Source organism: Lingula anatina, chromosome 7 (assembly GCF_051362555.1).
Source record: "Lingula anatina isolate TDL-2025a chromosome 7, LinAna3.0, whole genome shotgun sequence".
Classification (NCBI taxonomy): Eukaryota; Metazoa; Brachiopoda; class Lingulata; order Lingulida; family Lingulidae; genus Lingula; species Lingula anatina.
In genome coordinates, this window is record NC_141773.1 from 14,334,352 (window position 1) to 14,361,041 (window position 26,690).

The 26,690-nt window shown below is 32.7% G+C and overlaps 4 protein-coding genes across 9 annotated transcripts; 2 read left to right on the plus strand and 2 right to left on the minus strand.

The window, feature by feature from the left end:
• Positions 1 to 96: 96 nt before the first annotated feature.
• On the plus strand, positions 97 to 3,712 carry LOC106162525 (proteasome subunit alpha type-2). Its single transcript, XM_013539830.2, has 7 exons — positions 97 to 247; positions 653 to 729; positions 1,045 to 1,177; positions 1,465 to 1,587; positions 1,953 to 2,040; positions 2,471 to 2,544; positions 2,830 to 3,712. Exons 1-7 carry the CDS (start codon positions 210 to 212, stop codon positions 3,002 to 3,004), a joined length of 708 nt encoding a protein of 235 aa, XP_013395284.2. The 5' UTR covers positions 97 to 209; the 3' UTR covers positions 3,005 to 3,712.
• Positions 3,606 to 22,882, minus strand: LOC106162524 (non-homologous end-joining factor 1). 2 transcript variants are annotated; one of them, XM_013539828.2, is made up of 9 exons: positions 22,743 to 22,882; positions 22,408 to 22,663; positions 7,818 to 7,914; positions 7,165 to 7,292; positions 6,600 to 6,738; positions 6,271 to 6,332; positions 5,851 to 5,986; positions 5,311 to 5,498; positions 3,606 to 4,972 (listed from the first exon to the last, which is right to left on the minus strand). In XM_013539828.2, exons 2-9 carry the CDS (start codon positions 22,609 to 22,611, stop codon positions 4,871 to 4,873), a joined length of 1,056 nt encoding a protein of 351 aa, XP_013395282.2. In that variant the 5' UTR covers positions 22,612 to 22,663; positions 22,743 to 22,882; the 3' UTR covers positions 3,606 to 4,870. The 2 variants fall into 2 exon arrangements, with proteins under 2 accessions (XP_013395282.2, XP_013395283.2); XM_013539829.2 differs by lacking the exon at positions 22,743 to 22,882 and adding an exon at positions 9,081 to 9,389 and having other exon boundaries at positions 22,408 to 22,568.
• LOC106166782 (uncharacterized) lies at positions 11,153 to 20,606 on the minus strand. 2 transcript variants are annotated; one of them, XM_087016569.1, is made up of 2 exons: positions 20,501 to 20,606; positions 11,153 to 14,759 (listed from the first exon to the last, which is right to left on the minus strand). In XM_087016569.1, exon 2 carries the CDS (start codon positions 14,744 to 14,746, stop codon positions 11,942 to 11,944), a length of 2,805 nt encoding a protein of 934 aa, XP_086872695.1. In that variant the 5' UTR covers positions 14,747 to 14,759; positions 20,501 to 20,606; the 3' UTR covers positions 11,153 to 11,941. The 2 variants fall into 2 exon arrangements, with proteins under 2 accessions (XP_086872695.1, XP_013400898.2); XM_013545444.3 differs by lacking the exon at positions 20,501 to 20,606 and adding an exon at positions 19,924 to 20,484.
• A 14-nt stretch (positions 22,883 to 22,896) lies between the features above and the next one.
• Positions 22,897 to 26,690, plus strand: LOC106162528 (gamma-glutamylaminecyclotransferase-like). 4 transcript variants are annotated; one of them, XM_087016573.1, is made up of 4 exons: positions 22,897 to 23,094; positions 24,465 to 24,563; positions 25,672 to 25,943; positions 26,292 to 26,690. In XM_087016573.1, the coding sequence occupies exons 1-4, from the start codon at positions 22,897 to 22,899 to the stop codon at positions 26,329 to 26,331; spliced, it is 609 nt and encodes a 202-aa protein (XP_086872699.1). In that variant the 3' UTR covers positions 26,332 to 26,690. The 4 variants fall into 4 exon arrangements, with proteins under 4 accessions (XP_086872699.1, XP_086872700.1, XP_086872698.1 ...); XM_087016574.1 differs by having other exon boundaries at positions 25,672 to 25,808; XM_087016572.1 differs by lacking the exon at positions 26,292 to 26,690 and having other exon boundaries at positions 25,672 to 26,285.

The following is a 26,690-nucleotide window of genomic DNA, read 5'->3' on the forward strand; positions in this document are numbered from 1 at the left end:
TTAAATCGGTTTAGATATCAATTCCAATACTTAATATCCAAGAAAATAGTGAAAGGTGATACATAAAATACCATATTTTGATCAAACTACGAAATTTGCATCAAATAAATGTTTGACCTAATTTTGAAGTAACAAATCAAAAGCTGCGATTTATTGGGTATGAGAAGCCTCGTTCTCATAAAAACACAGAGCAACAAGAAGCCGGCAGCATGACAGAACGATATAGCTTTTCTTTAACAACATTCAGGTAAACTACAGATGCATTTTAATTTTCATGATACGTAAGAAGTAATAAAACGTTTAAACATTTTGTATTTCATAGCTAAAACAAAATCATAGTGACTGAAACGACAAAATTGTTAGACGACCGGACACGAATGCAGTGTAAGGAAACTGAATGATTTGCAAAAAATACAAGGGTTTCTTGCATTTCCACCTTTTTCCACTAAGTTCATGGAAAGTGGAGGTAGACTACTTCTTTTAAGTAGACATGTTGTCATGTCACCACTGTCTTACTTTTATTATTTATTATTATATTTTGACATTTAACGAAAATAAATGTGCCATTCTTACTAGTAAGTTGTTGAAGTCCCTGTGATGCGCTTTATAACATGCAACTACTTATATACTCATATCTAATTCTGTTTTTCAGCCCTTCTGGGAAGTTGGTGCAGATAGAATATGCATTGGCAGCTGTAGCAGCAGGAGCGCCATCAGTAGGAATTAAAGGTAAATTTGATCAAACTGAAATTAATGCTCTTTTCAGCATTGGAACTTGAAAATAATTCTGTTTTTTTTCTTAAGATTTATTGAATGAATTTATTGTAATTTATTATAAAATTTGTTGAATAAATGTGTTTAAAATAGTCTTCTCCAAACTTTTGGGGTTTTATTCTAAATGATTACTCTAAAATGTAAAAGCAGCATTGATCTTTAATTAAATGGCTTTTTGTTGTACTGTATATGTTATATCATTGTGAACAACTCTTTTGAATATATGCTATTAAATTTTACTTTTATTTCTATAATTTTTGCATGTTTTAGCAACAAATGGAGTTGTCCTGGCCTCTGAAAAGAAACACAAGTCAGTACTGTATGATGAACATAGCATTCACAAAGTGGAACTCATCACCAAAAATATAGGCATTGTATACAGTGGCATGGGGCCAGATTATAGGTACATGACACTGAGCTTTATTAATTGTGTGATGGGCTAACTATTGATAAATATTATAAATATAGCAAAGGTATGGCATCTTATTTTATGGTTAAGTCACTTTTTGCTATCTAATAACTTTTATGACAAATTTGTATTATTTGAAATTCAAAACATATTAAATATCATTTAATGAAGTTTCGTTAAGTCTCCAAATGTTATTTTAAAGCAGTATTTTCACAGGAACATTAATTCAATATTTGCATTTTACACACTTTGATATTTTATTTTTGTAATTTTTATTTCAGAGTTCTGGTCAGAAATGCACGCAAACTAGCCCAGCAGTACTTCTTAACATACCAAGAACAAATCCCAACACTCCAAATGGTACAAAGGATAGCTAATGTTATGCAGGAGTATACACAGTCAGGGTGAGTTAGTTAAGTAGTATATAACTTCATTAACAAATTTCTAATTTTCTAAAAAATTGTTGTATACTTTTGGCATTGTGTTATCACTATCATAATTATGGTAAAAAGCAGCTTAGGAGAATTATATACATTGGACTTTTTACCCAACACTTGGGTTGCATTGTTGTTATTATTTTGTGAGATATTTTTCTCTTAAGCTCACATAGATATCAACATGATGAAAATCGGCTCTGCATTTGGAGCCCAGTATGTGGAATTGTATCCCTTGGTGTTCATCAGTTCATTCTACAAAACTGAGAAAAAAAAAGCCATTTTTTACATTTTGATGGATAATAATTTTAAATCCCCCTTTCTCATTCTTACAGTGGTGTTCGTCCATTTGGAGTGTCTCTCCTTATAGCTGGTTGGGACGAGGATGAAGAGAAGCCATATCTGTATCAGTGTGATCCATCTGTAAGTACAAGACATCTGTGCTTTTCTCAGGCAATGGGCCTGTCCTACTCACTAAAACATTTCAAATTCCTTCTCAAAGAGACTTTAATAATATAATATAATATAATATAATATAATATAATATAATATAATATAATATAATATAATATATACAGTCTGTTTAGAGCAATTGGAAATTCTCAGTTGCTTTATGAGGATCTGTGTAAAAATTTTCAAGATTTTAAATGAAACACACTGATGTGTTAAGTTTGTGTGCTCCCCAGGGAGGTGGGAACATTTCAGGACTGGACAATACCTAAAAGACCCAGGCATAACTTGTAAAACCTCTAAATTTTTTATGGAAAAGTGGAGGATATGGAGGAAATCTGGCTACAAAAATCTCTTTAATCCCTTCTTAATCCTTATTTAACTTCACAAGTTCACATTTTAGGGAGCTTATTTTGCATGGAAAGCCACTGCTATGGGAAAGAATTATATAAATGGCAAGACTTTCCTAGAAAAGAGGTACGACTACAATTATGCCTTTTTTTCAATGGTAAAAATGAATAATTATGTAAAAATATCTGATTGTACTACAATTGTGTCAAGTAATATATTTGGTGTTATAACTTAAAAGTCAAAGTTGAACATTTTTGGACAGTATATTGTGATGGAACCTTTTCTGTTAATTTAATTAAGTGATTGTTTACAAAAAAATTAACTCCTGAAGAATTTCTGCGGTTATTCTTGTTATATTATACAAACTGTTCATATTGGCTCTGCCATATCCACTTTTTTCTCTTTCCTCAGATATAGTGAAGATCTCGAACTGGAAGATGCAGTGCATACGGCCATCTTGACATTGAAGGAGAGTTTTGAGGGTCAAATGACGGAGGATAACATCGAAATAGGAATATGTAATCAAGATGGATTCAGGAGGCTGAACCCTACTGAAGTGAAGGACTACCTAGGGGCAATCGCATAAAAAATGGGACTTAACCGACTGGTGAAGTGCTGTCTGTCGTGTATATTTTGACTGGTAGAATGTCAGTTCTCATCAGGTGTTGAAATGTAGGACTTAAAAAAAGGCAAGATAAAACTGTGCAGGTTTTTCAGACTTCGAGACATGGAAGTGTTAAAGAACTGTAAACGCTTAACCACAATGCCATGGTGGAGAAAATGTTGCATAGGAAATTACTGGGATTTCTAATCAGTATCTAGAAATACACACAGAATAAGCTTGTGGTAACAGCTGAAAGAAAAACGTTCATTGTATGTTGGGCTGTAAGGAGCTGAAGTAAATGCAGAAATTGGCACCAGATTTTTCAGATACTTTATAAACCATCATAACTAGAAATCGTTCTCAAGTAATAAAAAGACTTTGTGAAAAAATTGGTGTTTTGCTAAGTGAAACATGTGGTGATACAAGTTAAAAATATTAATCTTTTTTTGTAGAATGTTCAGACACAAGAAATTGAGATGCGCAAAAGAGATAATGTTTCAAGCCCTAAAACCGTGAATGGTGCTATAATGCACCCTCAGTCATTTCTTCAACCCTACATAATGAAAAAAGACCAAAACAGCAATTTTAATAATTAATATTTAATTCACAACTGAGCCCAATTCATGATCCATAACAAATAAAGATCTCTGTAATAGGCATGGTTAATAAATTTACAGAGAATGCGCAATCGTTTTGTAATTTTTTCAGTTACATAATTCAAGCTATATATAATATAAAATGACTTGATAATAATGTATGATCATAATCCTCATACTCAACAAATTATATACAGACTGAAACTATTTGTTAATTGAGCTAAGAGTGCCAGGTTGGCATCACTCACCAACGAAGTTATTTACACACTTCTCAAAAAATTAAGAAAAAAATTGTAAAAAGACTGATATAACTCAAAACATAATTCATCACAAACAATATACAAAAATGTATTGAATAAAATTGCAGATAAGACATTGCATATGAGTGAACTTAACAATACAGCACTGTAGAGACAATGGGAAAATATATCTAAGCAAAATTCGTAATTATATTTGCCATGAGACGATCTGCAATTCAGTACACAGAAGAAATGGCTTAATGGGATTCTATTTAATGAGATACAACAGCATGACAGCGGACACTTAAAAAGGACATCATTCTAAATACATGCAAAATAAAGATATTTTAATGAATGTGTACAAAGTTTGGAAGTAAATAATAGGAATAATTACTTGTTTGAAGGTTAACCAGTAAGAATATTTAATGTACCCATGAAACTAATCCAACACTTTATCTTAGTGTTCCATTTGTCGTGTTGTGTTGAGAGGTTTTACCATGTAATTTCCTAAGTTTGCTAATGCCTGGAAGCCTGTATCTTTCAATCCGAATCAATCGGCAGTGCTGATTTTGGAGGCTCAGTCTTTTACATAATAGTTCATATCTGAAGCTGTCAACCTCTTAAAACATGCCACTACACAGGGGACATTATAACAGTCTATGTGAAAAGGTCTAAAGCATGCTACACAATGGAATGCAAGATGGAGAAGTTTCATATTTGTTGCTGGAAATGGAACTTTTGCAGCTCCATGGCTTTACCATTGTATGTCATTCTGTTCTCTAGACAACTTATCAAAATATACAAACTTAAAGACACCATTAATCCAATATTTAGATTTTTACTGATGAGTTTAAGAAGAACAACTAAAGGCTTAGAAGAAAATAAGTAATTGTTATTAACAGAAAAAAAAATAAAATAAATATAATGATTAACCAGCCTTTTTGAAAATTGAGTAAAGTCATAAATTTCCCATTAAAATTATAATAAAAACTAAAATCAACACCAATATAATATCACAGTCCTAATTTTTTCTTCTTTTTGGTCTTCTCTTCTTTCTTTTCTTCTTCCTCTGCCAGTCGCCTCTCAAGGGCTTCTCGTCTCATTTGTTCCGCGTCCTAAAATACAAAATTTAGTACTACAGAAAAAATCATTTAATCAGAAAAAGGATACCATGGTTTCAATGATGAATAAAAAACATCATTCCTTTATTATAGCATCTCAACTTTGTCTTTGAAATACAAACATTATTTTCAAAAATACTTCAGTCTACTGTTTCAATTTGAACTTAATTTTTCTACCATTATATAACTTATAATGAAACACGTCTTTACTGATAATTCAAAGACTGTACTTTAATAGAAAATTTAAAATGAAATGAAAGTATACATTTTTAAATCTACAGAATAAATATATAACAATGCCTAATCCATATAATAAATAACCAATCACAAACCTTTACTGGTGTTGTCTCCGTACTTTGCTTGCCATCTGATTTTGCAGGGCTCTTTCTCTGCCACCCCTCGCCCATCAAAGATGGCGGAAGGCGTTTGTCTCCAAAAGACTGTGCAGCACCAGAAACGTCATCTCCTGCCGTCTCCATATTATTGTCAAATGTATCCTCTGCAAAATTTTCTTCCTCATCTGTAAGCAGTTGCAAAAATATCTCAAAATGTGAAAATCATTTGTTTCATTTTACACATAAATAACTAAATATTTCATAAAGTAAACAAACAGAATCTGTTGCTCCACACTTATATGAATTTTGATGGGAATCTATTTATCTTTTCACAGGAAGACCCCATCTCAAAATTATAAGTAAGAATCATGGTGCTATTTTGCAATGAAACAACTTAATGGGGTCGTGCCTCAGGTACTTTCCATCAGTGTGCAGTTTTGAAGCTTGCAGATCAAAGATCATGAAATTGTAGGGTAATTATTATTACTATAAGATTTTTTTTTGTTTTCGTTTCTGCATTGACATTGAAATTATTACCATCTTCTTTAGTTTCTGTTGGTCTTTCAAGCCATGCCTGTTTAACTGCAATATCTCTGTATAGTTGCCGCAACCCTGAATCTGAAGGTCCAGTGAACACTTTCTCCAAAAATGATGTGGCTGTGTCTTCAAATCCCTGGAAAATTGAGACAAATGAAAGTTTGGAAATGTGTTGTCCCAACTTCAACATGAACATTGTTCAACAGTTTCAAATCTACCCAGCCTGTTAAATTACACTCCAATAGGGTAACTGTGACTTGATTACACCTAGACATTAGATAGTGATTATTCATTTACCTTTAGTTACAAAGGTAAAAGGACATTTTATAATGTAACAAACAGCAATTATTATGTTTCAGGATACAACTCAAGATGCAGCAAAGAATTTTTTAAAAAATACAAAATACTTGGCTTTCATACCTGGGAGTTTACCATATTATTCAAAAATGCTGTTTCATCAAAAGGGGCTGTCTCTATATGCTCTGAAAATAATTATCAAACATCAAATCACCACTGGCAATAATATTAAAATATACAGATGTGGAATCAAAGGCATTTTAACAATTTAAATCAGTTTGGTGAACAGTTTTCAAACTCCTTTGTCCCTGGCAGTGAATTCAATGACAACAATGAAAGACAGAAGCATGTTCCTTTGATTTATAAATAAAAAGAAATGGCTGTAAATGATTTCACTTCTGTTCAACATTCAGAATCATAATGAAATCAATTAAGCATAAGCTCCTACTCACTTCTAGATGTTCTGACACCCTGTGTCTTGTAATCTTCTATTTCCTTGTTTTTACTTTTGATCACCTGCACCAGTTCCTCCTGCCTTCTCATTAGTTCTGTTACCATGGTGAGCAAAGACTTGGTCATGTGATCATAGAACTAGAAAATGGAAAACAAACAATTGCCAAATGGCATTTATCTTTAAAAAGTTAGTTAACCCTGCAAACTGCAATGATGTTATGAAAATTAAAAAAAACTATAATAAATAATTTTAAAATAATAAAAAAACTGATAACTAAAACTAAAAGAGGCTTTAATATGTTATGTCACTTACGTAGTACTCAACATTTAAAGTATGTACTTTTTTTATTCTATCAACATGCTCCTTACAATTATTCCTTGTATTCAGCAATAGCCATTTATCCAATTTATAATTTAATAAGATTTAGTCATAGCTATGTTATTTCATGGACGATAAGGCAACCTCAGCAAAAATGCTCTTTTACTGTAGTTTAGAAAACTCAAATAAAAATGTATTTTACACAGATCCCAAAAAGTACGCCAGACAAACAGTGTGCTACCTACCAAATCTCTATGAGCAGACTGAAGGTGGAATTTCCAAACAAAGGGAACACCTTCCAGCAGTCCACTTAATGTCAGTAAAACCTTGGAGCCATCTCCATCTCCCATGCTGAACAGGGGCCGTACAAAACCTGGGAAAAGAAAAGACAGGTCAGCAAACTATAAATCAGCTGTTATCTCTTTCTTTCAATGTGATGGTCAGTCATCCCTTTTTTATTTACAATGTTACGGAATAGAAAAGAAAAATAGTCATTTCATGTGTAAAAATTATGCCTTAATAACAAATACATTGGGAGGAGGGGGATTTCAATTTAACCTCTGTTATTTATCACATGGATTCATCGTCTTGCCTTCTTGACATTCTAATTTGAAATCTGTCAAATTTAATTCATAAATACAGTTTTGTAAACATCTGAAAAGCATTAACTAGTCTTAGAAAATATTATTCAGTCTTCCAAAATAAAAGTTTCTTTTTGTGATGGATTCAATGTCATGTTAAATATTTGATAGTTCTTAAGAGGAATAATATCATAATGAATAAGAAAATTTTCATAATAAAATTTGTGAGGATAGTTTAACAAAGAGAGAGAGAGAGAGAGAGAGAGCTGTAGCCTGCATCACTATTATAAACAGACATGGGCAGTACAATGACTCACTGATAGCATATTTTGTCCCTTCCTTATCATCCTCCATACTGGTTCTGATATGCTCCAACAGAGTTTCCACTGGAGCTTCCATGTTAGGATTCAGCTTCTAAAAATTCATAATTTCAATAATTATTTTCTTGCCGATACAATTGCATGCTGTTCATCACTCATTTTCTTTTAGCAACCAACACAAATTAAGGTGTAAAAATGGTGGGCAGAGCTTTTGGAGTTACTTTAATTTCTTTTAATGAAATATGTAATTTATGTTGAAATTTTAAATGTCATAATTTGATATGGATATATTCTATGGACAATAATATGGTCATCAATAAATCAAAATGTCATCTTTTTTGCTTTAAAAGCACAAGCTACAGATACCAGTACAACTGAGACATTTGTCTGAATTCAAGGACGTGGATGAGTCAGGAAGCTCTTATGGAAGCCCAGAAAAGATGAAATTCTAATTTATTAATATGATTTATTTTAAACTTTTAAATTTTAATCTACATCAGAGTATGCTCTATTACGGTCGTATCATAAAACAAAAGAAATGGCCTGTAATAATAAAGACTGTGAATTTATCATTTTTGCCAAAGACAAGATGTACACAATCAAAGGCAATTATGGGTGTACACTGTTTACTGTTGGGGACGGTTTTTAAGGGGAGTCTTTCCAACTATTTGATAAATCTCAGTAATTTCGAATGGACAATTTAATCCATACATGGCCAAACATAAATTGCATTTTATAATGATAATACTGAAGGTTTTAAAGGGAAAGGACACTGCATATCACTGCTTTTATCCATATTATGCTGATGTCGCATCTTCTGCAAATGTAATACACATAGGTCACATTCACAACAGTCCAAAGATCAAATACGGCCGACAAGCTTGAATGCTTGTTGCGCTATCCCCATGGGGATTTCTTTTCACTGTCTATCAGAGGATTAGATGGCAAGCTTTTGAGTGGGTCGACATATTTGATCTGCAGACTAGTTACTCCACTGTTCTCAATGCAGCCTTAATGCCACATCTGACAGTCGATAAGAATCTTAAGTTCAACATCTTATTTCACCAATTTGAGATCGAAATATTTATTTCTTTATCTATTTTATCTTGGTTTTGTAAATGTTTAATTTCTGCAGAAGAAATGACATCTTAAAAGAAAAAAATACACAGATCTCAAACTTCTTGTCATGTACAAAACACATTACAAACAATAAAACTTTGTTATCAATTGTTAATGCTACCACTCATAACAATAACTTACATCTACACAGGGCTCTGGTAAAGCTGTACCTTTTATCTGTCTTTTCATAAGGAGCATAAGGGGCACGTGAACATGAGGGTGAAAGGATCATAGTTCTTAATAAGGACAGGGTATCCTGATGTAAACTTAAAGTCGATGTCATAGGAGTTCAGTGGTGTGTTATTCTTAAGGGGCTCGGCGGGCAATGCAATAGCACTGTAAAATATGCTATTTTGGAGTGTTTGAAATACATATTTAACATGGAGGGTGAAACAGAAACATGGCAATATAAGAGTGGGTTTTATTCACAGTCCTTGGCTGAAAATTATCCTGAAAGTGAAATGTGAAAATAAATCAATTCAGAAAATGAAACATAATCATTACTTGGAGAATAGTGATAATTTTAATAAAAGATATAAAGCTCTTACTTATAAAGTGAAAAAAAGAACGCCTTGATTCACCATAAACAGTGCCTTTTATGTATCCAAACACTCAAAAGGATAAAAGATGAAGATAAAATTTTTATGTTTCACAATTACACACACATTAGGAAAAGAGATTTTTTGATGGATATGCTCACATTAGGATATTAAAACAAAATGTCACTCAAAATAGGTTATAAATACCATATCTATTATCTGCCCTTTTCAACAGTTAAAAAAATTAAATCTATCAAAATCTGCCTATCAAAGGAGGACAATATTCCCTTCTGCAATTAATAAAATACTTAAAATTAGTCTTTAATAAGTGTACACATTTTCTTATTTATAACACACTCACATAGTAAGTGCTAAAAATTTAAGATCCACATGTTACACTAAACAAGCAGCTTACTGTGTATGTTTGGCAAATTCGGTTATACTTAAAGGCGGAAAGACAAGGAAAGACGCGAAAAGACAAGGAAAGACAGGTTAATTGAAGTAATGATAAGATATTGAGGGTCATATATGTCTAATATGATACCAAAAGTGCTTGAAATGCCCTTAAATAAGAAATCCAGTCACTTTGCAGTGGTTTAAATACACAAATATTCAAATACGAAACTTCGTCCGCCATCTTGGATTTCCGTAGCCGGATCTAGTGTCCTGTCTTGTGAAGCGCCACCTATCTTAGTGATTCTAGCAGACAACATACAAACTGCAGACAATACTGCAGACAGATATTGGCAAACTAAGAAGATTGAAGGGTTTTATATCTAGAACTTCATATACGTAAGTGGATGAAATTTTAAATGTCTCCTCATTAATATTACAAATGATATAAATTTAGCAAAGGTTTTGTCATTTTGAAGACGTTTTGAAAGAATATCCCTGAAAAACTGAGCTAAAAAAATTTAAAAATAGTCGTTGTTTCTTTGAAAAAAATTGCAAATCTACCGGGGTATTGTGCTTGGTATTTAAAATGCAATAAAACAACTCTCTTTCCCCTTTTTATAAATTAACAAAAATTTTATTCTCTTTCAAGCCCGTAGCCAGCATTTTCAGAGGGGTGGTTCTCTTTTTCAAAAAGGTGGACCTTTTGACCCCCCGAACCCCCCCCCCCCCCCCTGGCTACGGGCCTGTCTTTTATCCTTGGTTCTAAAATGACGGACAAAATTTATAAATTGGGTTTAATAGCAAGAGTTGAAAACAAAATGTCATAAGTATTAGGTGTTTTCTAAAAAAAAAATTGTCTTTTGAAGATTTCGTCTCTTTTTCTAAACAAAATTTATCACTAAAAGACTGAGTGCCAATTTTTTTTTTTTTTTTTTTTTTTTAATTCAAAGCACAGGTATCCTTTCATTTTTGTGGGGAAATTACCATAAAACATTGGTAAATGACAATATTTTTATAAGTATCAACAAGTTCATTTTAACACCCACAGTTAGTTTAAGGGGATTAGTTCTAAATTTATTTTTCTATTTGTATAGAGCCAATATCACTTTCAGTAAAAAAAAATCATACTGGTTGGTATCAATACAAACTGATAAAGGTAGATCATCAAAAGCTGTAATATTCTTCTTGTTTAAAAATTCATCTAGAGCTTAGATTTTTCATGCATCTGTACAACAAATATTGCACATTTTTCATCCATTCATACACCAAATATTGAGCATGTTTTTAAGAAAATTTATTGAGTTCCAATGTATTTCTAATGACGCACCAGTAACAATTATGAAAGAAATTCCAAAACTATGGAGTTCACACCCGCAATGAAAGAATACAATCTTAAATAATTTGGTACTTTAAATTGCATGTATTAAATTAAAATGCTATATTTTATAATATAACTAAATCATGTTTTCCAAAAATACAAATGAATTGCAACTCAAATGTTATGTGAATGAAATGGCAATTATAATAAATTAGCATGATGTAATCTTTAATTTTGAAATAGCACTTTCATCTCAGAACTCACAAGACTAATGAAATGCTACTGATTAATAGGCCATGGTGAAAAAATATGAAAAAAATGTCTCATGAAAACATTGCTCAAAAAAGGAATAAATGTACGTTCAGACAATAAATACAAATTGGCATCTGTACCAACTTGCCTCATTACCAAATTAAATCTGATGCATATCTGTATTTCAAATTCATCTCAACACTGAGAAGATTCACAAAATGCTACTACTAAATATTGCTACACACTAATAGTTATAAGGCCACAGTGAAAAAATATATACTCAGCATGACTCAGGAAAACATTGCTCTAAAATGAGTAAATGTACGTTCAAACAATAAATACAAAGTGGCATTTGTACCAACTAGCCTCATTACCAAATTAAATCTGATGCATAATTTCAACACTGACAAAATACTACTACTAATTATTGCTACACACTATGGCAAAAAAATATATTCAGCATGCTTCTGCACTTCAACAAAGTTTGTGCTATCTTATTATTGCTTGAATGAAACAGTTTTTGCTGCTCGTCGCCTTTTTGTCTGACTAGGCTTCCTTCCTTTTGCTGCAGATGTAAGTACACTTAAGCCATCATAAGAAGCCATATGTTTGTGGAACTTTGGTTCTCTCAAGAATTTCATAATGTGTCTGGTCCTGGAATCTGCTGTCTTGTCATTCCAAATGGATCGTTCTACAGCATAATTGGCAAATTTGGCATCAAGCTTGAACTGTCCTCTCCCAATCAATGCTCTTTCAACATCTACATATTGAGCTTGGACTAACTGATGAAGAGAATTGATCAGGGTTGGGATGTCTTGTAAACTCCACTGGACCTTCATTTTAAGCATGTGATTTACTGATTCAGCATTATTGTTAGTCCATCCTGAGTGCACTTCCGGCCTGTCAATGATTGTTTGGACATTTTGTCTTATCAGTGGATTGATCCTTTGGTTGTAATAACCTTCAAATGTAGGTACTGTTTTCCTGATTTGCTCTATCACGTATTCATTGCGGATGTCAAACATGACCACACTGTCGGCTGCAGACAACCCATTTTCTCCAAATAAAATGCTACTGATTTCTTTTCTAGCATGCAATGGGGCACCAACAATATCTTGCAGATTCTTGCTTACATTGGCCTTCAGATGTCGTTGGCAACTAATGATATTTGCATTACTGAAAGCAAATTCCACTGCCTTTTTCAATGCTTTCTCATCATCCATTCCTATAATTGGCCCCTGTGTTGTTTTGTCCACTTGCATTGCTATTGTTGAGAAAAACTGGGCGTATGTCTGCCAGTCAGAATTGCCATGAATGAGTATGGGTCCTATGAAGATGGGATGCTCATTAGTGCTTGTTCTCCTCAAAGAAATGTTCTTAAAAGAAGTTGCTGTCACATGTAACTGACCTAAATTAAAAGTTTTATCTACTCCAAGGATGGCGGATTCAGATTCCTGGCCACAGAAACAAAATCTTTTTAAGTCTGCTATCTGTTTGTCTGTGAATAGGGTGATAGATGGCACTTTTTGGGAGGAGTGCACTATGCTTTGTATGAAAGGGTGGCTGTGCATGTTGGTATGCAAAAAGTTGAAATTAGCTGCAAGGTTCCCAGCTCCCGTTGAATTTCTGCTTTCCTGCTTCTTCTTGGTTTGATAAACAGTATTCTGAACCTGTCTAAGATCGGCTGGTTTGTCTCTTTCATTATCATTACTTATTATCATCTCTTCGTAAATCTCTTTCGGCTTTTTACCTCCTTTTGCCTGTTCCCTTATCTTTTCTAGTACCGGCTTTGCAGTTCTTTGATAAGGAGGCGCCCCTTTGGCTGCATTCCCCCCATGTGGAGCTGGTGGTGGCAGTTTACCGATGTATTCCACAATTGCCACAGGAATTCCTTTAATCCAAGAAATCCTTCTCTTGTACGTACTGTCTCTTTTTAACGTGGCATAATTTCGCTGCAGTCTGACAACCTCTGTTGGTTGGTCTTTCATAAGACAAAGGACCTTTTTGCCATTGGAGCGTTTTTCTGTGTAGTACTGGCCATCTTTGAGCAGGACTGTTGTCCATTTTCCATCTCTTCTGCCCATATGTGTTACAGGGGAGTTACTATTTTGCCACACCCCACAGTCATCAACGAACTGACTATTTTTCCCTTCACTACGTCTTTCTTCATTTTCCTTGTTGTCAACCAAAAAGCGAACATTTTCTTTTCTCCCATCAGGAATGTGATTCAGAGTCTCTGGCAATGATTGTAAAAGTTCGATGATATCACCTGCTTCCATATACTTGTTGATAGGTGCACCAACAAGCTCAGGTTCTACCTCCAGTGACGGGTCGTCTGTCTCAAAGCTGTGGTTTTTTGGTGATGCAGAGGAATTATCAGTAATACTGGGATCGTGGGTAGTGGAAGGAACAGGCTGTGACAGAATGTCATTCTCATCAATGTCCACCAAACCTATGGGAGTTGCATCATTCTCATCAGTGTCTACCAAACCTATGGGAGTTGTATCATTCTCATCAGAGTCCACCAAAACTATGGGAGGTGTGTGACTGGATCTTATTTTACTTCTTAGTGTAACAAAGTGATCTGGCCGGAATTCATGTGCTGTTTCAGGTGTTCCAGAGCTTGTCCACATAATCACTGTAGCTGGAGCACCATTTTGGGATACCCCACGACCTGCAATGCGTCTAGACAATGGGGTGGAGAGGAAGTTATCATTTAGCACAGGTGGGCAGTACGATCGTAGAGGCACCTTCAGAGCAGCACTGATGGCATACATATGACTTAATCCTGCCCATCTTCCTGGTGTACAGACAGCTACAACTTCATTATTGTAGAGATCAATGAAAGCAGTGTCCTGTCCCAATTGTCCACAATATTCAGCATGGTTGCAATCATACGCTTCCCTGTACATCAGCATTTCAATTCCTGCCAGCAGACGAATGTGTAAATGGTAGTCTTCACAATCAAAGAGGCCGAGTGAGACAGCTCTATATAAACAATTTCCATCTGTCCCAACTGCTAAAGGTGAATGAGTCTTTAGAAGAATGGGTTGAAACATTTCCAATATTTTCCTTGATACAGCGTCTTCAGGATGTTGTATGAGCACATTGGGAATATCAGGGATACAGATGCCGTAGGTCTTCAAAAGATGATGTTCTGACTTAGCTTTCTCAGGTGTTCGTGTAGAATCAAGGCGAGTAAGGGCAGCTTCAAAATTGTACATATTCCCTCTGAATGCACATTTGCCACATATAAAATCCAGTTCTTCTGAGCTCCATTCTTCAAAAAGAGATTCTGACATAGGAACACACTGCCTGGAAAAAAAAATGAGAATTTAAAGTGACATGTAACTAGTATTTTTATCTATTTATTCTACTTATGTAAAGATGAATTTAAAGTAAAAATAATTGCTTTAAAACCAGATCAAAAGCCACAATATAGATTCAATATGACTTGGAGAAATATCTAAAGATATAATGGAAATGGGAGATAAATTTCATTATTTATGAAATGTCAATCATTGTTCATCATAAAAACTGTTTACTAGTAATACCAAGGGAATTAAGTTGTACACACAACTGGCCTTCGAAAATAGAATATTTTTTGAATAGGGAGAAAAGAGGAATTTAAGTATAGAAAAGTATAGAAAAAAAGGAAACATTTTTAAAGAAATATCTCAAATATCTCTAAAGCCATACCAGTGAATAACAATTTAGCATAACAACAATCATTTATGTTATAAACAATAACAAAATAAAAAAGCCTCTGTCACACCAAGTGTAAATGGATGCAAGTATTGTACATGAGAGGTATTGTATGCACAACTTTGAGCGAATAAAATCACCATTTTCCGCATGTAAAAAAAATTGATTTGTGTGTGGAATTGTTTCTTAAATTTTCCTTTTAGCATTTGAACATACATAAACATTTGTCTGCAAACTAGAAACGCATACAACGTAAACCTTATGTGCCCCTTGCATTTGTCTGTGCATGGGTCATTTTCTCAGATGTAAGTGCTGCACACTAGGTGACAGCCCCTAATTTCATATAATTTAAACTAACATATACTTAATACATTTGAACTTATGAAATAATACAATGCAAACTGTCAAAAATACCATTTTTTCAAGACAATTTTTGTGTCCATACTGCTTACAGTTTTGCTGAGATGGCTTCTACAGGGCCTCACAAACAACAAATGGCATTTGTCACTTTGAGTTTAAGTTTGTGATTGCAAATTTCAAAGTATGGTTGTGAAAATACTTATTGCAAGCACAGCAAAAAAACTTTAAATGATTTTGCCATGCAGATTTCAAAGTTCAGTGTTCATAAAAATCTTTTTCTTGACTATTTTTAGAAAGGCAAAATATATGAGAAACTGATGAAATAAAGCTTCCAGAGAGAGTTCATATCCATAAAGTTATTTGATTGCATAATACTATATATGATAAAAGATTTAACAACATGTTTATATAATAAAGTAACTAAATCGTTAAGATGCATAAGCTAATTAGTTCAATAATGGGACAGTTAACATGCCAAGAAGTGAATCTAAGGAGAAACCACTTATATGCAAAATAAGACATAACTTCATCTAAACTTAACTGATCAAGGTAATTTTTGAACTTGATCGTACATTATTCCTATAAATCAGTCCTGCAAGTTTTAAAGCAAAATATGACAGTTTTTTTAATAATGGTGGATAAAATATGCTAAAAAGAGCAAAAAAAAAAAAAAAAAAAAAAATGGCAAAACTTTTGGAAATGGTCTGATCAAGCTGATTTTCAAAACTATACCTATTTTTATTAAGTCAAAGACAAAATGTCTGTACATAAAAAAGTGGCTCTAAAAATTATTGCTGTCTTTTTATTTAATAGCACTTTCTTTCAATGATTTTGATATAATTGTAATGTAGGATTGCATAAAATTTAGACATTTGCTGAAAAATGTCATTTTGATGTAATACTTTAAAATAAGATCACAGAAGAAGCCACCTTATCAAATGTGTAAGTATTTAATGATAAAACTTGATCAAGGAAAAGTATGATAATATCAGAATGTCAGGTAACTGTATTGATTGCAATAAAGGAATGACTTTTCCAGGTAACTTCTTTGATCAGAAAATGTCAAGTTCAGTATTGATATTATCTGGCAGTGATTAGTTAATTGGAATGTCAGGTAACTGTATTGATTGCAATCAAGGAATTACTTATCCAGGTAACTTCTTTGATCAGACAGTTACATAACATGGAGTAATTAAGTTAAAACTTAATTTGCAACCATCCAGATAACTTTTTGATGATCTATGATCATTGAGAGATTGACTAGATCACAAAATTGTTGCTTCCTTGAATTGATCAGCGAAGCAGGTACATCTTTCCACATGCCCTAGAGGTTGAGTAAATGACACTTGTAAGTGAACATAAAGTGAAACAGACATTCTGGTTACATGTTTTCAGGCCTGATACAGTAGGTATGCGAAAGTACATACATTTCCAAGTCTTCCTAGTAATTATGATGGCATATGCTTATTAGTAATGCTTGAAAATAAAATATTATCATCACCACTTAATGTTTTTGGTGATGTTGGGTATAATTTTTAAATCAATCTTGATATATATATCATTATAATTTATTAAGCTTTGTTTTACCTGTTATTTAGCAGTGGACAAAACGTCCTTCCACGATGCCTACTTGATTTTTTTAATATGCAAAATTTTCAAAAAACATCTCATGTGACATTCTCATTTTTCTCATTCTGGCATTTTCAAAGCGAACTTGAACTCTCATTGACCTTAAGCCTTATGCTTGATACATATTTTACTTACATTATAATTTAATGTTGAATTTGCAATTAAGCATAATGTATTTTTGCATCAGAACTGGCAGTAGCCTATTTTGTGCTTTGTTATTTTCTGCTTTTTGTCTGTACATTTGACAGCTTTGCTGCCTTGTTGAGACCATGAAACTGACAACTCCATGGTTCTAAAAAGGAGATGCAAGCATCGCTATGGTTGCAGAATAAATGCCCAATGATTGGTCAGTTGTCAGTATGTTTTTTAAATCTCTTTAACAGGACTACGAGACACAGTAAAAATGCCGCCCAGTGTAAAGGGGGCTTTACAAATTCAGTGAAACTTCTTAATCAAATGTCTATTAATCCAAAGACACAAATCTGCCCATAATGATTTGATGCCTGTACATATATATTTCAACTACTCTCCTCATATTAAATATATAGCTGTTATCATTTTCTCTACATTTTAAAAATTTAGTAGATTTTTATAGTCACACACAATGCGAAAGGTTTTAAAAACATCAGGAAAACAGAAAACATATTGCAGATTAATTAGTGAATATATTTCTGATTTTTAATAATTATTGTCACAAAATTGCCATTTTCTTAAAATCTATTATTATGATATTTGGGGAAGGGAGACAACCAAAAAAAAAATTACTTTTTTACTTTGTTTTACTTCCAAGAAAAAGTATAGAAATTGTATCTAACTTTAAATACCTAAGAATTATTTTCTAGAACCAGATTGGACAACTAAAATATTGAGAAATTGTAGGAAATGGGTATTAAAGCAAATAGCCATGATGCACTGCTAAATATGGAGACCACAAATAATCAGTGGACTGCAAACTAGATAATTTCAACAAGGCAATTAAACCAATTGTTTTTTTTATGAATTTAAAATATAGAGCCATTGTAATTAGCAACTCATTTTTTTGTGCAACTATTTATTCAAGTTATAATGGTCAACTCTTAATATCAAGGTATATGATGAACTTGGTTGATACTCACTCAAGGTTAACGTTTAAATCAGAATGGTTACTTTTTGGGCAAAACTTCTGCATTGTACTTAATTAATTACATACATTGTGTTATATTGTTTCTAATTATAATGCATCATAGTATATTTTTGAGAAAAAATTTCCGATGAAAGTATATTTAAATAAAAAGGCTATTTAGGAATTATACAAAAATATATAATAAAAGTATATAGTGTTTAAAAAATATTGTTTTTCATACTCTCAAGGTCCAGTTTGTATGAAAATGGAGAAGTGAAAATTTTTGTTCAGCAAAAGAACTTAATAAATATAGCCTTAGGAATTACAAACATCATTTAACTATAGAAAAGTACCTGTAAAAATTATCTTATAAATAATCATTTTTTCATGTAACATGTAACACCAAAGTATCTATTGAAGTAGGAATGGAATAATAAAGTAAGAGAACAAAGAATCTGTACCCTATGCCAGAAAAATGAGATTAGAGATGAATTCCATTCTATTTTCAATACTGTACTGCTAATATTATTAGATATTATAGAAACATGCATTTAGCTTAATATCATTGTCAGCATGCCAATGTTATGAAATTATATCACTTATTTAATGAAAAAAAAAATGACAGCTTTTTGCAGAATTCAATAAAATCATCATAAAGAGAGTCTCTTCTCCAGGTTATATTTGTGAATTATCTCTACACTGTTACCAGTTTATGAGAATAAACTAGTCATAGTATATGATTTATGAGAATAAAATAATCAAAAAATCTGTAGGGACTGGCTTATGATGTAATTGTCAGATAAAAGAACAAATCTCTATTGGTTATACCTTGTATGTTATCAAATGATTAACTGGACATTCCATTTTACTAATTTCATGTATATAATTATTGAAAATGACCATGCCCTCCCATCATCACATTTCATTATCAGTCACCTGACTATTTAAGGTTTAGCATAAGGTTGCCTCTGTTTTAATCATCTCAAATTGTACTATGATTTTGAAGCTAGTTAAATTTTACATCCATATCATCATGAAAATTCCAGTAAAATGATGGCATTTAAATAACAGCTATTGGAATATGTATTTCAGGTAAATTCATTTCAACTTTAGGATGATCTTGGAAAAGGAGATTGGTGTTATGGCTCACCTGTCTCTACTTGTTGCCCTTGTTAAGTGCCCTTTCAAAATGATTAGATAATTTGTTTAAATAAACTAAATGACTGAAATAAATTAAATTACAATATTTCCTGAATCCTACCTCTTTATCAATCAAAAAGCAAAAATAAACCAAAAAATTACAGGATAAACAGCATACATCTGTACGTGTTGAACAGCTATGACAGGGGAAGAGACAGTGACTAGATAATATACACTGAGTGTATATCAAAATTCTACTCGGCTACTATTTTTTTTAAACCTATATAGCTCATAACACTACCAAATTGAAGGAAATTCAATTTAGAAAATATTTAATTTTTGCTGCAGACAGTGATCCCAATCAGCAAAACTACACTAAAACATACCCATTATTTGTTGAGCTAGATTACTAAGAAATAAATTAACAAAGGAAGCAACATAACACTCTTGATTAAAGTTCAAATAATAACGATAAAAAATGAATTGGTAAACATTTTTGGCATAGAGTATGACTTTGCTATTCATATCATCAATTCTGCTTACCTGTGTGTCCATTTTTTGCAAGAAGAACACTCAATGACGTCATAACTGCAAGCTGTGGAGCAGACACTGCATGGGTAACGAATCTTCTTAGGTTTCATGTTATAGTTGGTTTGACATGGATCTTGGAACTGTATACACAGGGCTCCACAAGGAAACTGAACTAAAACCTGCACTGTAGGTGGACTTTAAATACAGCCCGACAGTCAGGTACTCTTTGATTGGTCATGGTCAAATTGAGGGGCAATTAATTTGAAAGATGAGTACTTACCTTTAAGCATTATCACAATATCTTCCAAAAATGTCACTTGTTCATAAGAACAATGGTTAAGCCACAATCTTAAGTCTGGCTTACCTGTTACTGACATCAACTACTCACCTGTCACAAATTATCTTTATCTCTATCAACTAGCAAAAATCAAAAACTGGTTATTAACACCAATGGTTAACTGGCAATCTCAAGTTCAGGCCTCAGAATCAAAGAAACACTTACCTGAGATTTTTTCATATCTCTTTTAGCCTGTAAAGATCACTTTTTTATTTTATTTTACACTTTTCACAATATGACCCAAAAACTTACAGCTATAACTTAAGACGCAACAAGCTGATATGTAATCCCCTTCTCCCCCTCTTCATTTAGATCTATGTGTCTTGATCTAAATACCACTGTGTAGACATCACACCTGCTTCACAAAAAAAAAAAAAAGAAAAAAAAAACTATATATATATATATATATATATATATATATATATATATATATATTGTTTTACATTTACTAATAAATATATCGAACATGTATATGTCTTGTATGCGTAACTACCATACTTTGTGAAAAATACTTTCCTTAAATGCATTTAAGTAAAGCCTGTTACAATGGATATATTCAATAAAAAGGGTAATAAAGATACAAATATCATAAGACCTGATCTGGTAGAGATCTGATAGCAAATATTTCTCTTCATCTCACTGTCTAGCTAACATAATTTAATAGACAGAATCAGATTTGATGGAAAAGCATCATTTAAACAAGGTGCAGATCTATTATTAAATATTAACTTCACAAACTATCAAGAAGCAAGAATAATATTAACCAAGACAATTGAGCACTTAATTATCTTCATAAAAATTCCTGTTAAATGAAAGAGTAATTTTAACACACTTGGTCGAAGTCAATTTATATTCATAAGAACAATGGTTAAGCCACAATCTTAAGTCTGGCTTACCTGTCACTGACATCAACTACTCACCTGTCACAAATTATCTTTATCTCTATCAACTAGCAAAAATCAAAAACTGGTTATTAACACCAATTGTTATCTGGCAATCTCAAGTTCAGGCCTCAGAGTCAAAGAAACACTTACCTGAGATTTTTTCATATCTCTTCTAGCCTGTAAAGATCACTCTTTTATTTTATTTTACACATTTCACAATATGACCCGAAAACTTACAGCTATAAATTAAGACGCAACAAGCTGATATGTAATCCCCTTCTTCCCCTCTTCATTTTGAAATCTATGTGTCTTGATCTAAATACCACTGTGTAGACATCACACCTGCTACACAACTAACCGTTTTTGCTATTCGCTTAATCATAATTGAATAATTACCTGTCATCATGTTTTATAAAGGAACAAAATCTTGGTTAAAATGTGTATAAGAACCCGTTATTCACACCATTAGTTTCAAACAGGTTTATAATTTAATACACTTCTCACGTTTTAAAAACTATTTGGGTTTATACAATATTTTAAAATAAATTTAAGCTAGTAAATTGCTATTTTACTGTTGTCTGCTAGGGCCTTATATCATTCATAATTATATCTAAAAAACAAGGAGTATTGTATCCAATCACCCAGATTTCAAAGCAGTTCTAGACATAAAACTCCTCCAATGTTTTAATTTGCAAATATTTTAGCTGTCTGCAGTTTGTATGTTGTCTGCTAGAATCACTAAGATAGGTGGCGCTTCACAAGACAGGACGCTAGATCCGGCTACGGAAATCCAAGATGGCGGACGAAGTTTCGTATTGGAATATTTGTGTATTAAAACCACTGCAAAGTGACTGGATTTCTTATTTAAGGACATTTCAAGCGCTTTTGGTATCAGATTAGGCATATATGACTTTCAATATCTTATTATTACTTCCATTAACCTGTCTTTCCTTGTCTTTCCGCGTCTTTCCTTGTCTTTCCGCCTTTAAGTACCACCCTGGCAAATTTGGACCTTAGATATATTTCATTTGTTGTCATAATGATAATCCAAGCTAATACTCAATGCTCCGGACACATTTACCATCACTGTGGATTATAATAAATCATTTGTACAGTATGTATTCAATCCTTCAAGAAATAGTCTATGCAAATATCCGTTGCTCCCATGCCCATTCTGAACCCCCCCCCCCCTCCCCCCCATCCTTTCACATAGCCATATCGCATACCATATCACCAAATGCCATTATTAACCCAATATCATAACAGGAATCCCACCTCAACTCGTTTCTTGAAATCCTCCTCTTCCACGTACTCATACCAAGCATTCTTCAAGTCTGTCAGACATATCTCGTACGTGTTGTCTTGGAAGTTACACTTCACAAAGAATAGAGATTCGTGATCACTGAAATTGATTCGCCTCCATGGCTTGGAAGTTAATGTCGGTGTCCACGTCCTCCTCCATTCTAATTCGGCAGTCATTTTGGGTGGGATTTTTTCAGGAATTTCTCAATTATTTGGCAGGATGACTATCCTGGAAATATCATAAATAAAAATTGAAAAGAGTGCTTGTGTAATTCAAGTTTTGCACGCGGTATACGAATGTCACGTACCTGTCGCTTCTACAGTTCTTCGTTTCACTTTAGATCTAGGTCAATGCTCACTTCGGGCTGGTTGAAAATGGGATGAATTGATTTGATAAAATACCTCTATAAGTGCGGAAATAAAAGTGGCCTATTTTTGGCTTTGGATCATAAACAGTAGGGTATGGCCTCCCTAACTTTACATCGTGTTTTCGTTTATGGGACGCTTAAAAGAGGTGAACCTAACCACCATGTTATGACTAATACTGAAAATGGGACAGCAAAATTCGTTGGAGAAGGAAAAACGACAGAATCATGGCCACTGGTTATTGCTTCCAAGTACAACATCCCGTTTCTACTTCATTGCAAGGGCAAAGGGCAGGTATGGTATGGGGTGATGAAAATTGAAATAGCTTAAAAATAATGTTTAAATAATTTTATAAAAGTAAAGTGGAAGTATTACGTGTCTGATAAGTAAAATTTGTCAGATGTTCAAAACATTTAATTAAATTTAAATAAATTCTGATTGAAAATGAATTTAAAAGTAAATTAAATTGAGATACTGAGTACTAGCAATGTTACATGTAGTACTATAGTCATAATCAAAGTAGTAGTAATAATAATAATAATAATAATAAAAATAATAATAATAATATATTGAAGATCACACTTATGAGGGGCTCATTACAGCAAGAGATGGTAGTGTATTTCAGTTCCCAAGAGCAATCAAGATTTTAAAAAAATTATGGCGAACTGGAAAATAATGGGGTTTGGATACAGTGTTTTGATTGAATCACGATTAACAAACAAGATGAGGTTAAAATTAATAACTAGGAGTAAAAGATACTGTAGGTGGAATCAAGATATGTTTTCATGAGGCACTGTGTCTCCACTGTTATGCTTTACCTCCACCCCCCCACCCCTGAAATAAGAAAGAAACAAACAAAGAAGGAAATAAAAAGAAATAAATACTTCCTTTACCTGTAAACCACCCATCATCCTGAGGATCAGAGTCTGATGTAGAATTTCTCTTAAAAAACTGATTATAACTTTGACTTGATCTCATAGATACAATATTAATAATATTTTTTTGCAACAAAAAGTACTAGTAAGTTAGTAACTATATTACTAAAATGGTATTTCTAAGAAACACTTAACGTGAAAACATTTTCTAAAATACATTTTAAAGGACATTTAAAAGACATTTTAAGAGCTGCTTGGGTGTATTTGATAAAACCATAAAATTACTGAAAAGTTACCCAAGGTATAAAAGTCCTTGAGGCTCTCACTTTTAATATCTGGGTACTTTGTAGCTTATAAAACTGTTCTCTTCTTGTTGGTTAAAGGTGGTGGATTTTGTGCTCACTAATACCTAACAACCATTTTTATCAGCAAAATGATCCCACTGCTTACAGCATGACTTTGCATGAATATTTTGTGCTGGAAAATGGCTTTCAAACACTAACAGATATGGTCCATCTGCTTTTGTTTATTTGCCCTTTGTTTTTACCTATTTCTATGTGGTTGAGAGGCTTGGTATTAAACTTTGTGATATCAGCTGTTTAAATTTTAATGATATTTCTTTGTTTAAAGTATTTGAAAAAAAAAAGACAGCGGTAATGGGTTTATGACACTTTTATTTTTTTTCTTCAAATCTGAAATGTACAATTTTTTTCACAGCTGTCCATAAGCTGACAAACCTTTTATTTCCACTCTTTTGATAGGTATCTTTGTATTTTTTTCCATTTTCAGCTTGTCATTGGAGAGGTGTATGATGTTGATGATGAAAAAATGAAGGAGTTGGACCTTTTAGAAGAATATCCAAAATTTTACAACAGAATAAAAATCCCAGTATACATTTTAAAAGATAAAGATGATGATTTTGGAAACGATAAAGACATTTTGTGTTGGGTGTATATTTTAGAGAAGTTCAAACCACATTTGTTAGAGTTGCCATTTTTGAGTAATTATAGCTCCAAGGGAGAGCACGGTCTGGAGTTTTGTATTGACGCTACACATCCCGAGTCTGCAGATCCAATGATAAACCTCAAAAATGAAATAAAAGAGATGGATTAGGATTTTTGTCAGACAACAAGATACTGATGTGTTTATTTAGGAAAGTCACAAAGAAAGTCACAAAGAATATTACTTTTTGTAATCACATTTACTTAGCATGTAATGCAGCATGAATATTGATAAACTTGTTTCATTATGCTTGCATGACACATTGATTTTCACCAAAAAATAAAAAGAAAGAAAAAAAATTGCATGGTAACAATTTGTTTTCCAAACAGGCCAACTACATACTGGCAAAGTTTCATGTTCCAAAATTTACTTGTGGTACCAACATGGACTACTAATTCTTCTGTATAACATTGCTCTTTTTCTGCTAGCAAAAAGTTAAAGATGCATATTTCAGGAAAATTGAAAGTCATTATGATTCACAACTAGTGACATAATGATACAATCACATCCAATCTTATTGTCCTATATATATTTAATTATGTTTCAAAACAGCATGGGTTGTGGTTATGGTTTCTTTACTGGTTAATTGCATGTTGAACCATGCTTGTACTCTGTGTTCTTTGTTATCTTTTAACTAACATTAATTTACCAAGTACTCGATATATCTGTATACTGAACGAGTTTTGGTACAGAAGTGGGCATTTTGTTTGACATATTGAATCATCTTACAGGATTATGTATGAAATATCAGGATCATAGTATAGTATTTGTAAAATGGTTTACTTAAAAATATTCTCAAGTTAAGTACCAGTAGATTTATACTATATATGAAATAGTGGGAGCTTTGTGTTGCGAGAAAGAAAGAGGAGCTTAATTAGTTACTATTATAATAGTAAGAGAAAAATATTTTATGCCTCTTACTACATATGCTGCCCTTTCTACTATCAGACGTGCTGATATAATTTCAAATTAGACTTCCATTAACTCATTTCAGAGGGTATTAGGAGAAGTACATGAAATAGACGACAAAATGAAGGCATTCCTAGATGACTTTGAAGGCCACCCAAATTTCTATGAACGAGATAGAATTGGCATTGAGTTTTTAACTGAAAGGACTGGATTGGAATCTGGGTATGTGCCATCAGTGGGTGAAGTGATCCAGTGTGAAACTTATTGGCTAAAGAAATTTAAACCTCATATGTTGGAAAAACAATTCCTAGAGAATTATGATGCAAAGGGACCACACAATCTTCCTTATGTGGCAAGGTATGCACGTCATCTAGAGCATGCTACTTACAATGTCATAACAGATGTCAGACAATCCTGAATAGCAGACGGTGGATCAAGTGCTACATATGTACTATATGTACTTCTTTGAACAATACCAAAGCTTATTCTAGCAAATAATTGTAGCCAATTTTTTACACACATTCATGTATTTGTATTCAAGTTTGAAATTTATATTATTTTTTAAATTAATGAGTGATAACAAATATGTGCAGACAATCAGAATACTTATTGATGAACAAGTTATTTAAGTGAGTAATTTTTGCATTTATTATTAATATTATTGTATATTGTTCAATTGTTATTTTTTGTATGCATGTATTTCAGTGAGTCAGTTGAAGATATTGAGGACTTAGATAACTTCTGACTGAAGATTGCAGTCATTAAAGAAACCTTTAATTTAAGTTGTATAAAAAGACAATTATTGAAGTTTAACACATTCTATTTCTTATAATGCATGATACTACTGGTACTTTGAGCCAATCAGAATGAGATGCAGAAGACATTTTGGTAGAATATTGTACATGTCAGTGATTGTGTAAATCGAATCGCTAAGATGGAAACTACAGGTATATACTCACTATACTCTAACAACTCATGATGTGCTACATGTACTTGTGTAAGCACTCAATTGTTTCAAAAACAAAAGTGGATCGAGTGGAACTGTGACTTTTCAGTTACTGTTGAGTATCTTGCCTATCTCTCAATTAAATGTAATTGCTAGTA

Bases quoted from the DNA above. Each gene is read 5' to 3' on its own strand.
- LOC106162525 (XM_013539830.2), top strand. From the start codon at position 210: ATGACAGAACGATATAGCTTTTCTTTAACAACATTCAG. The intron at 248-652 runs GTAAACTACAGA...TCTGTTTTTCAG, and splicing joins TTTTCTTTAACAACATTCAG to CCCTTCTGGGAAGTTGGTGC. The intron at 730-1,044 runs GTAAATTTGATC...TGCATGTTTTAG, and splicing joins GCCATCAGTAGGAATTAAAG to CAACAAATGGAGTTGTCCTG.
- LOC106166782 (XM_013545444.3), bottom strand. From the start codon at position 20,021: ATGAAACCTAAGAAGATTCGTTACCCATGCAGTGTCTGCTCCACAGCT. The intron at 14,760-19,923 runs GTAAGCAGAATT...TTTTTTTTCCAG, and splicing joins TGCAAAAAATGGACACACAG to GCAGTGTGTTCCTATGTCAG.
- LOC106162524 (XM_013539828.2), bottom strand. From the start codon at position 22,611: ATGACTGCCGAATTAGAATGGAGGAGGACGTGGACACCGACATTAACT. The intron at 7,915-22,407 runs GTGGGATTCCTG...ATGAATTTTTAG, and splicing joins ATTTCAAGAAACGAGTTGAG to AAGCTGAATCCTAACATGGA. The intron at 6,739-7,164 runs GTAGGTAGCACA...TCCATTTTCTAG, and splicing joins AGTCTGCTCATAGAGATTTG to TTCTATGATCACATGACCAA.
- LOC106162528 (XM_087016572.1), top strand. From the start codon at position 22,897: ATGGCCTCCCTAACTTTACATCGTGTTTTCGTTTATGGGACGCTTAAA. The intron at 23,095-24,464 runs GTATGGTATGGG...TTCCATTTTCAG, and splicing joins ATTGCAAGGGCAAAGGGCAG to CTTGTCATTGGAGAGGTGTA. The intron at 24,564-25,671 runs GTATACATTTTA...AACTCATTTCAG, and splicing joins ACAACAGAATAAAAATCCCA to AGGGTATTAGGAGAAGTACA.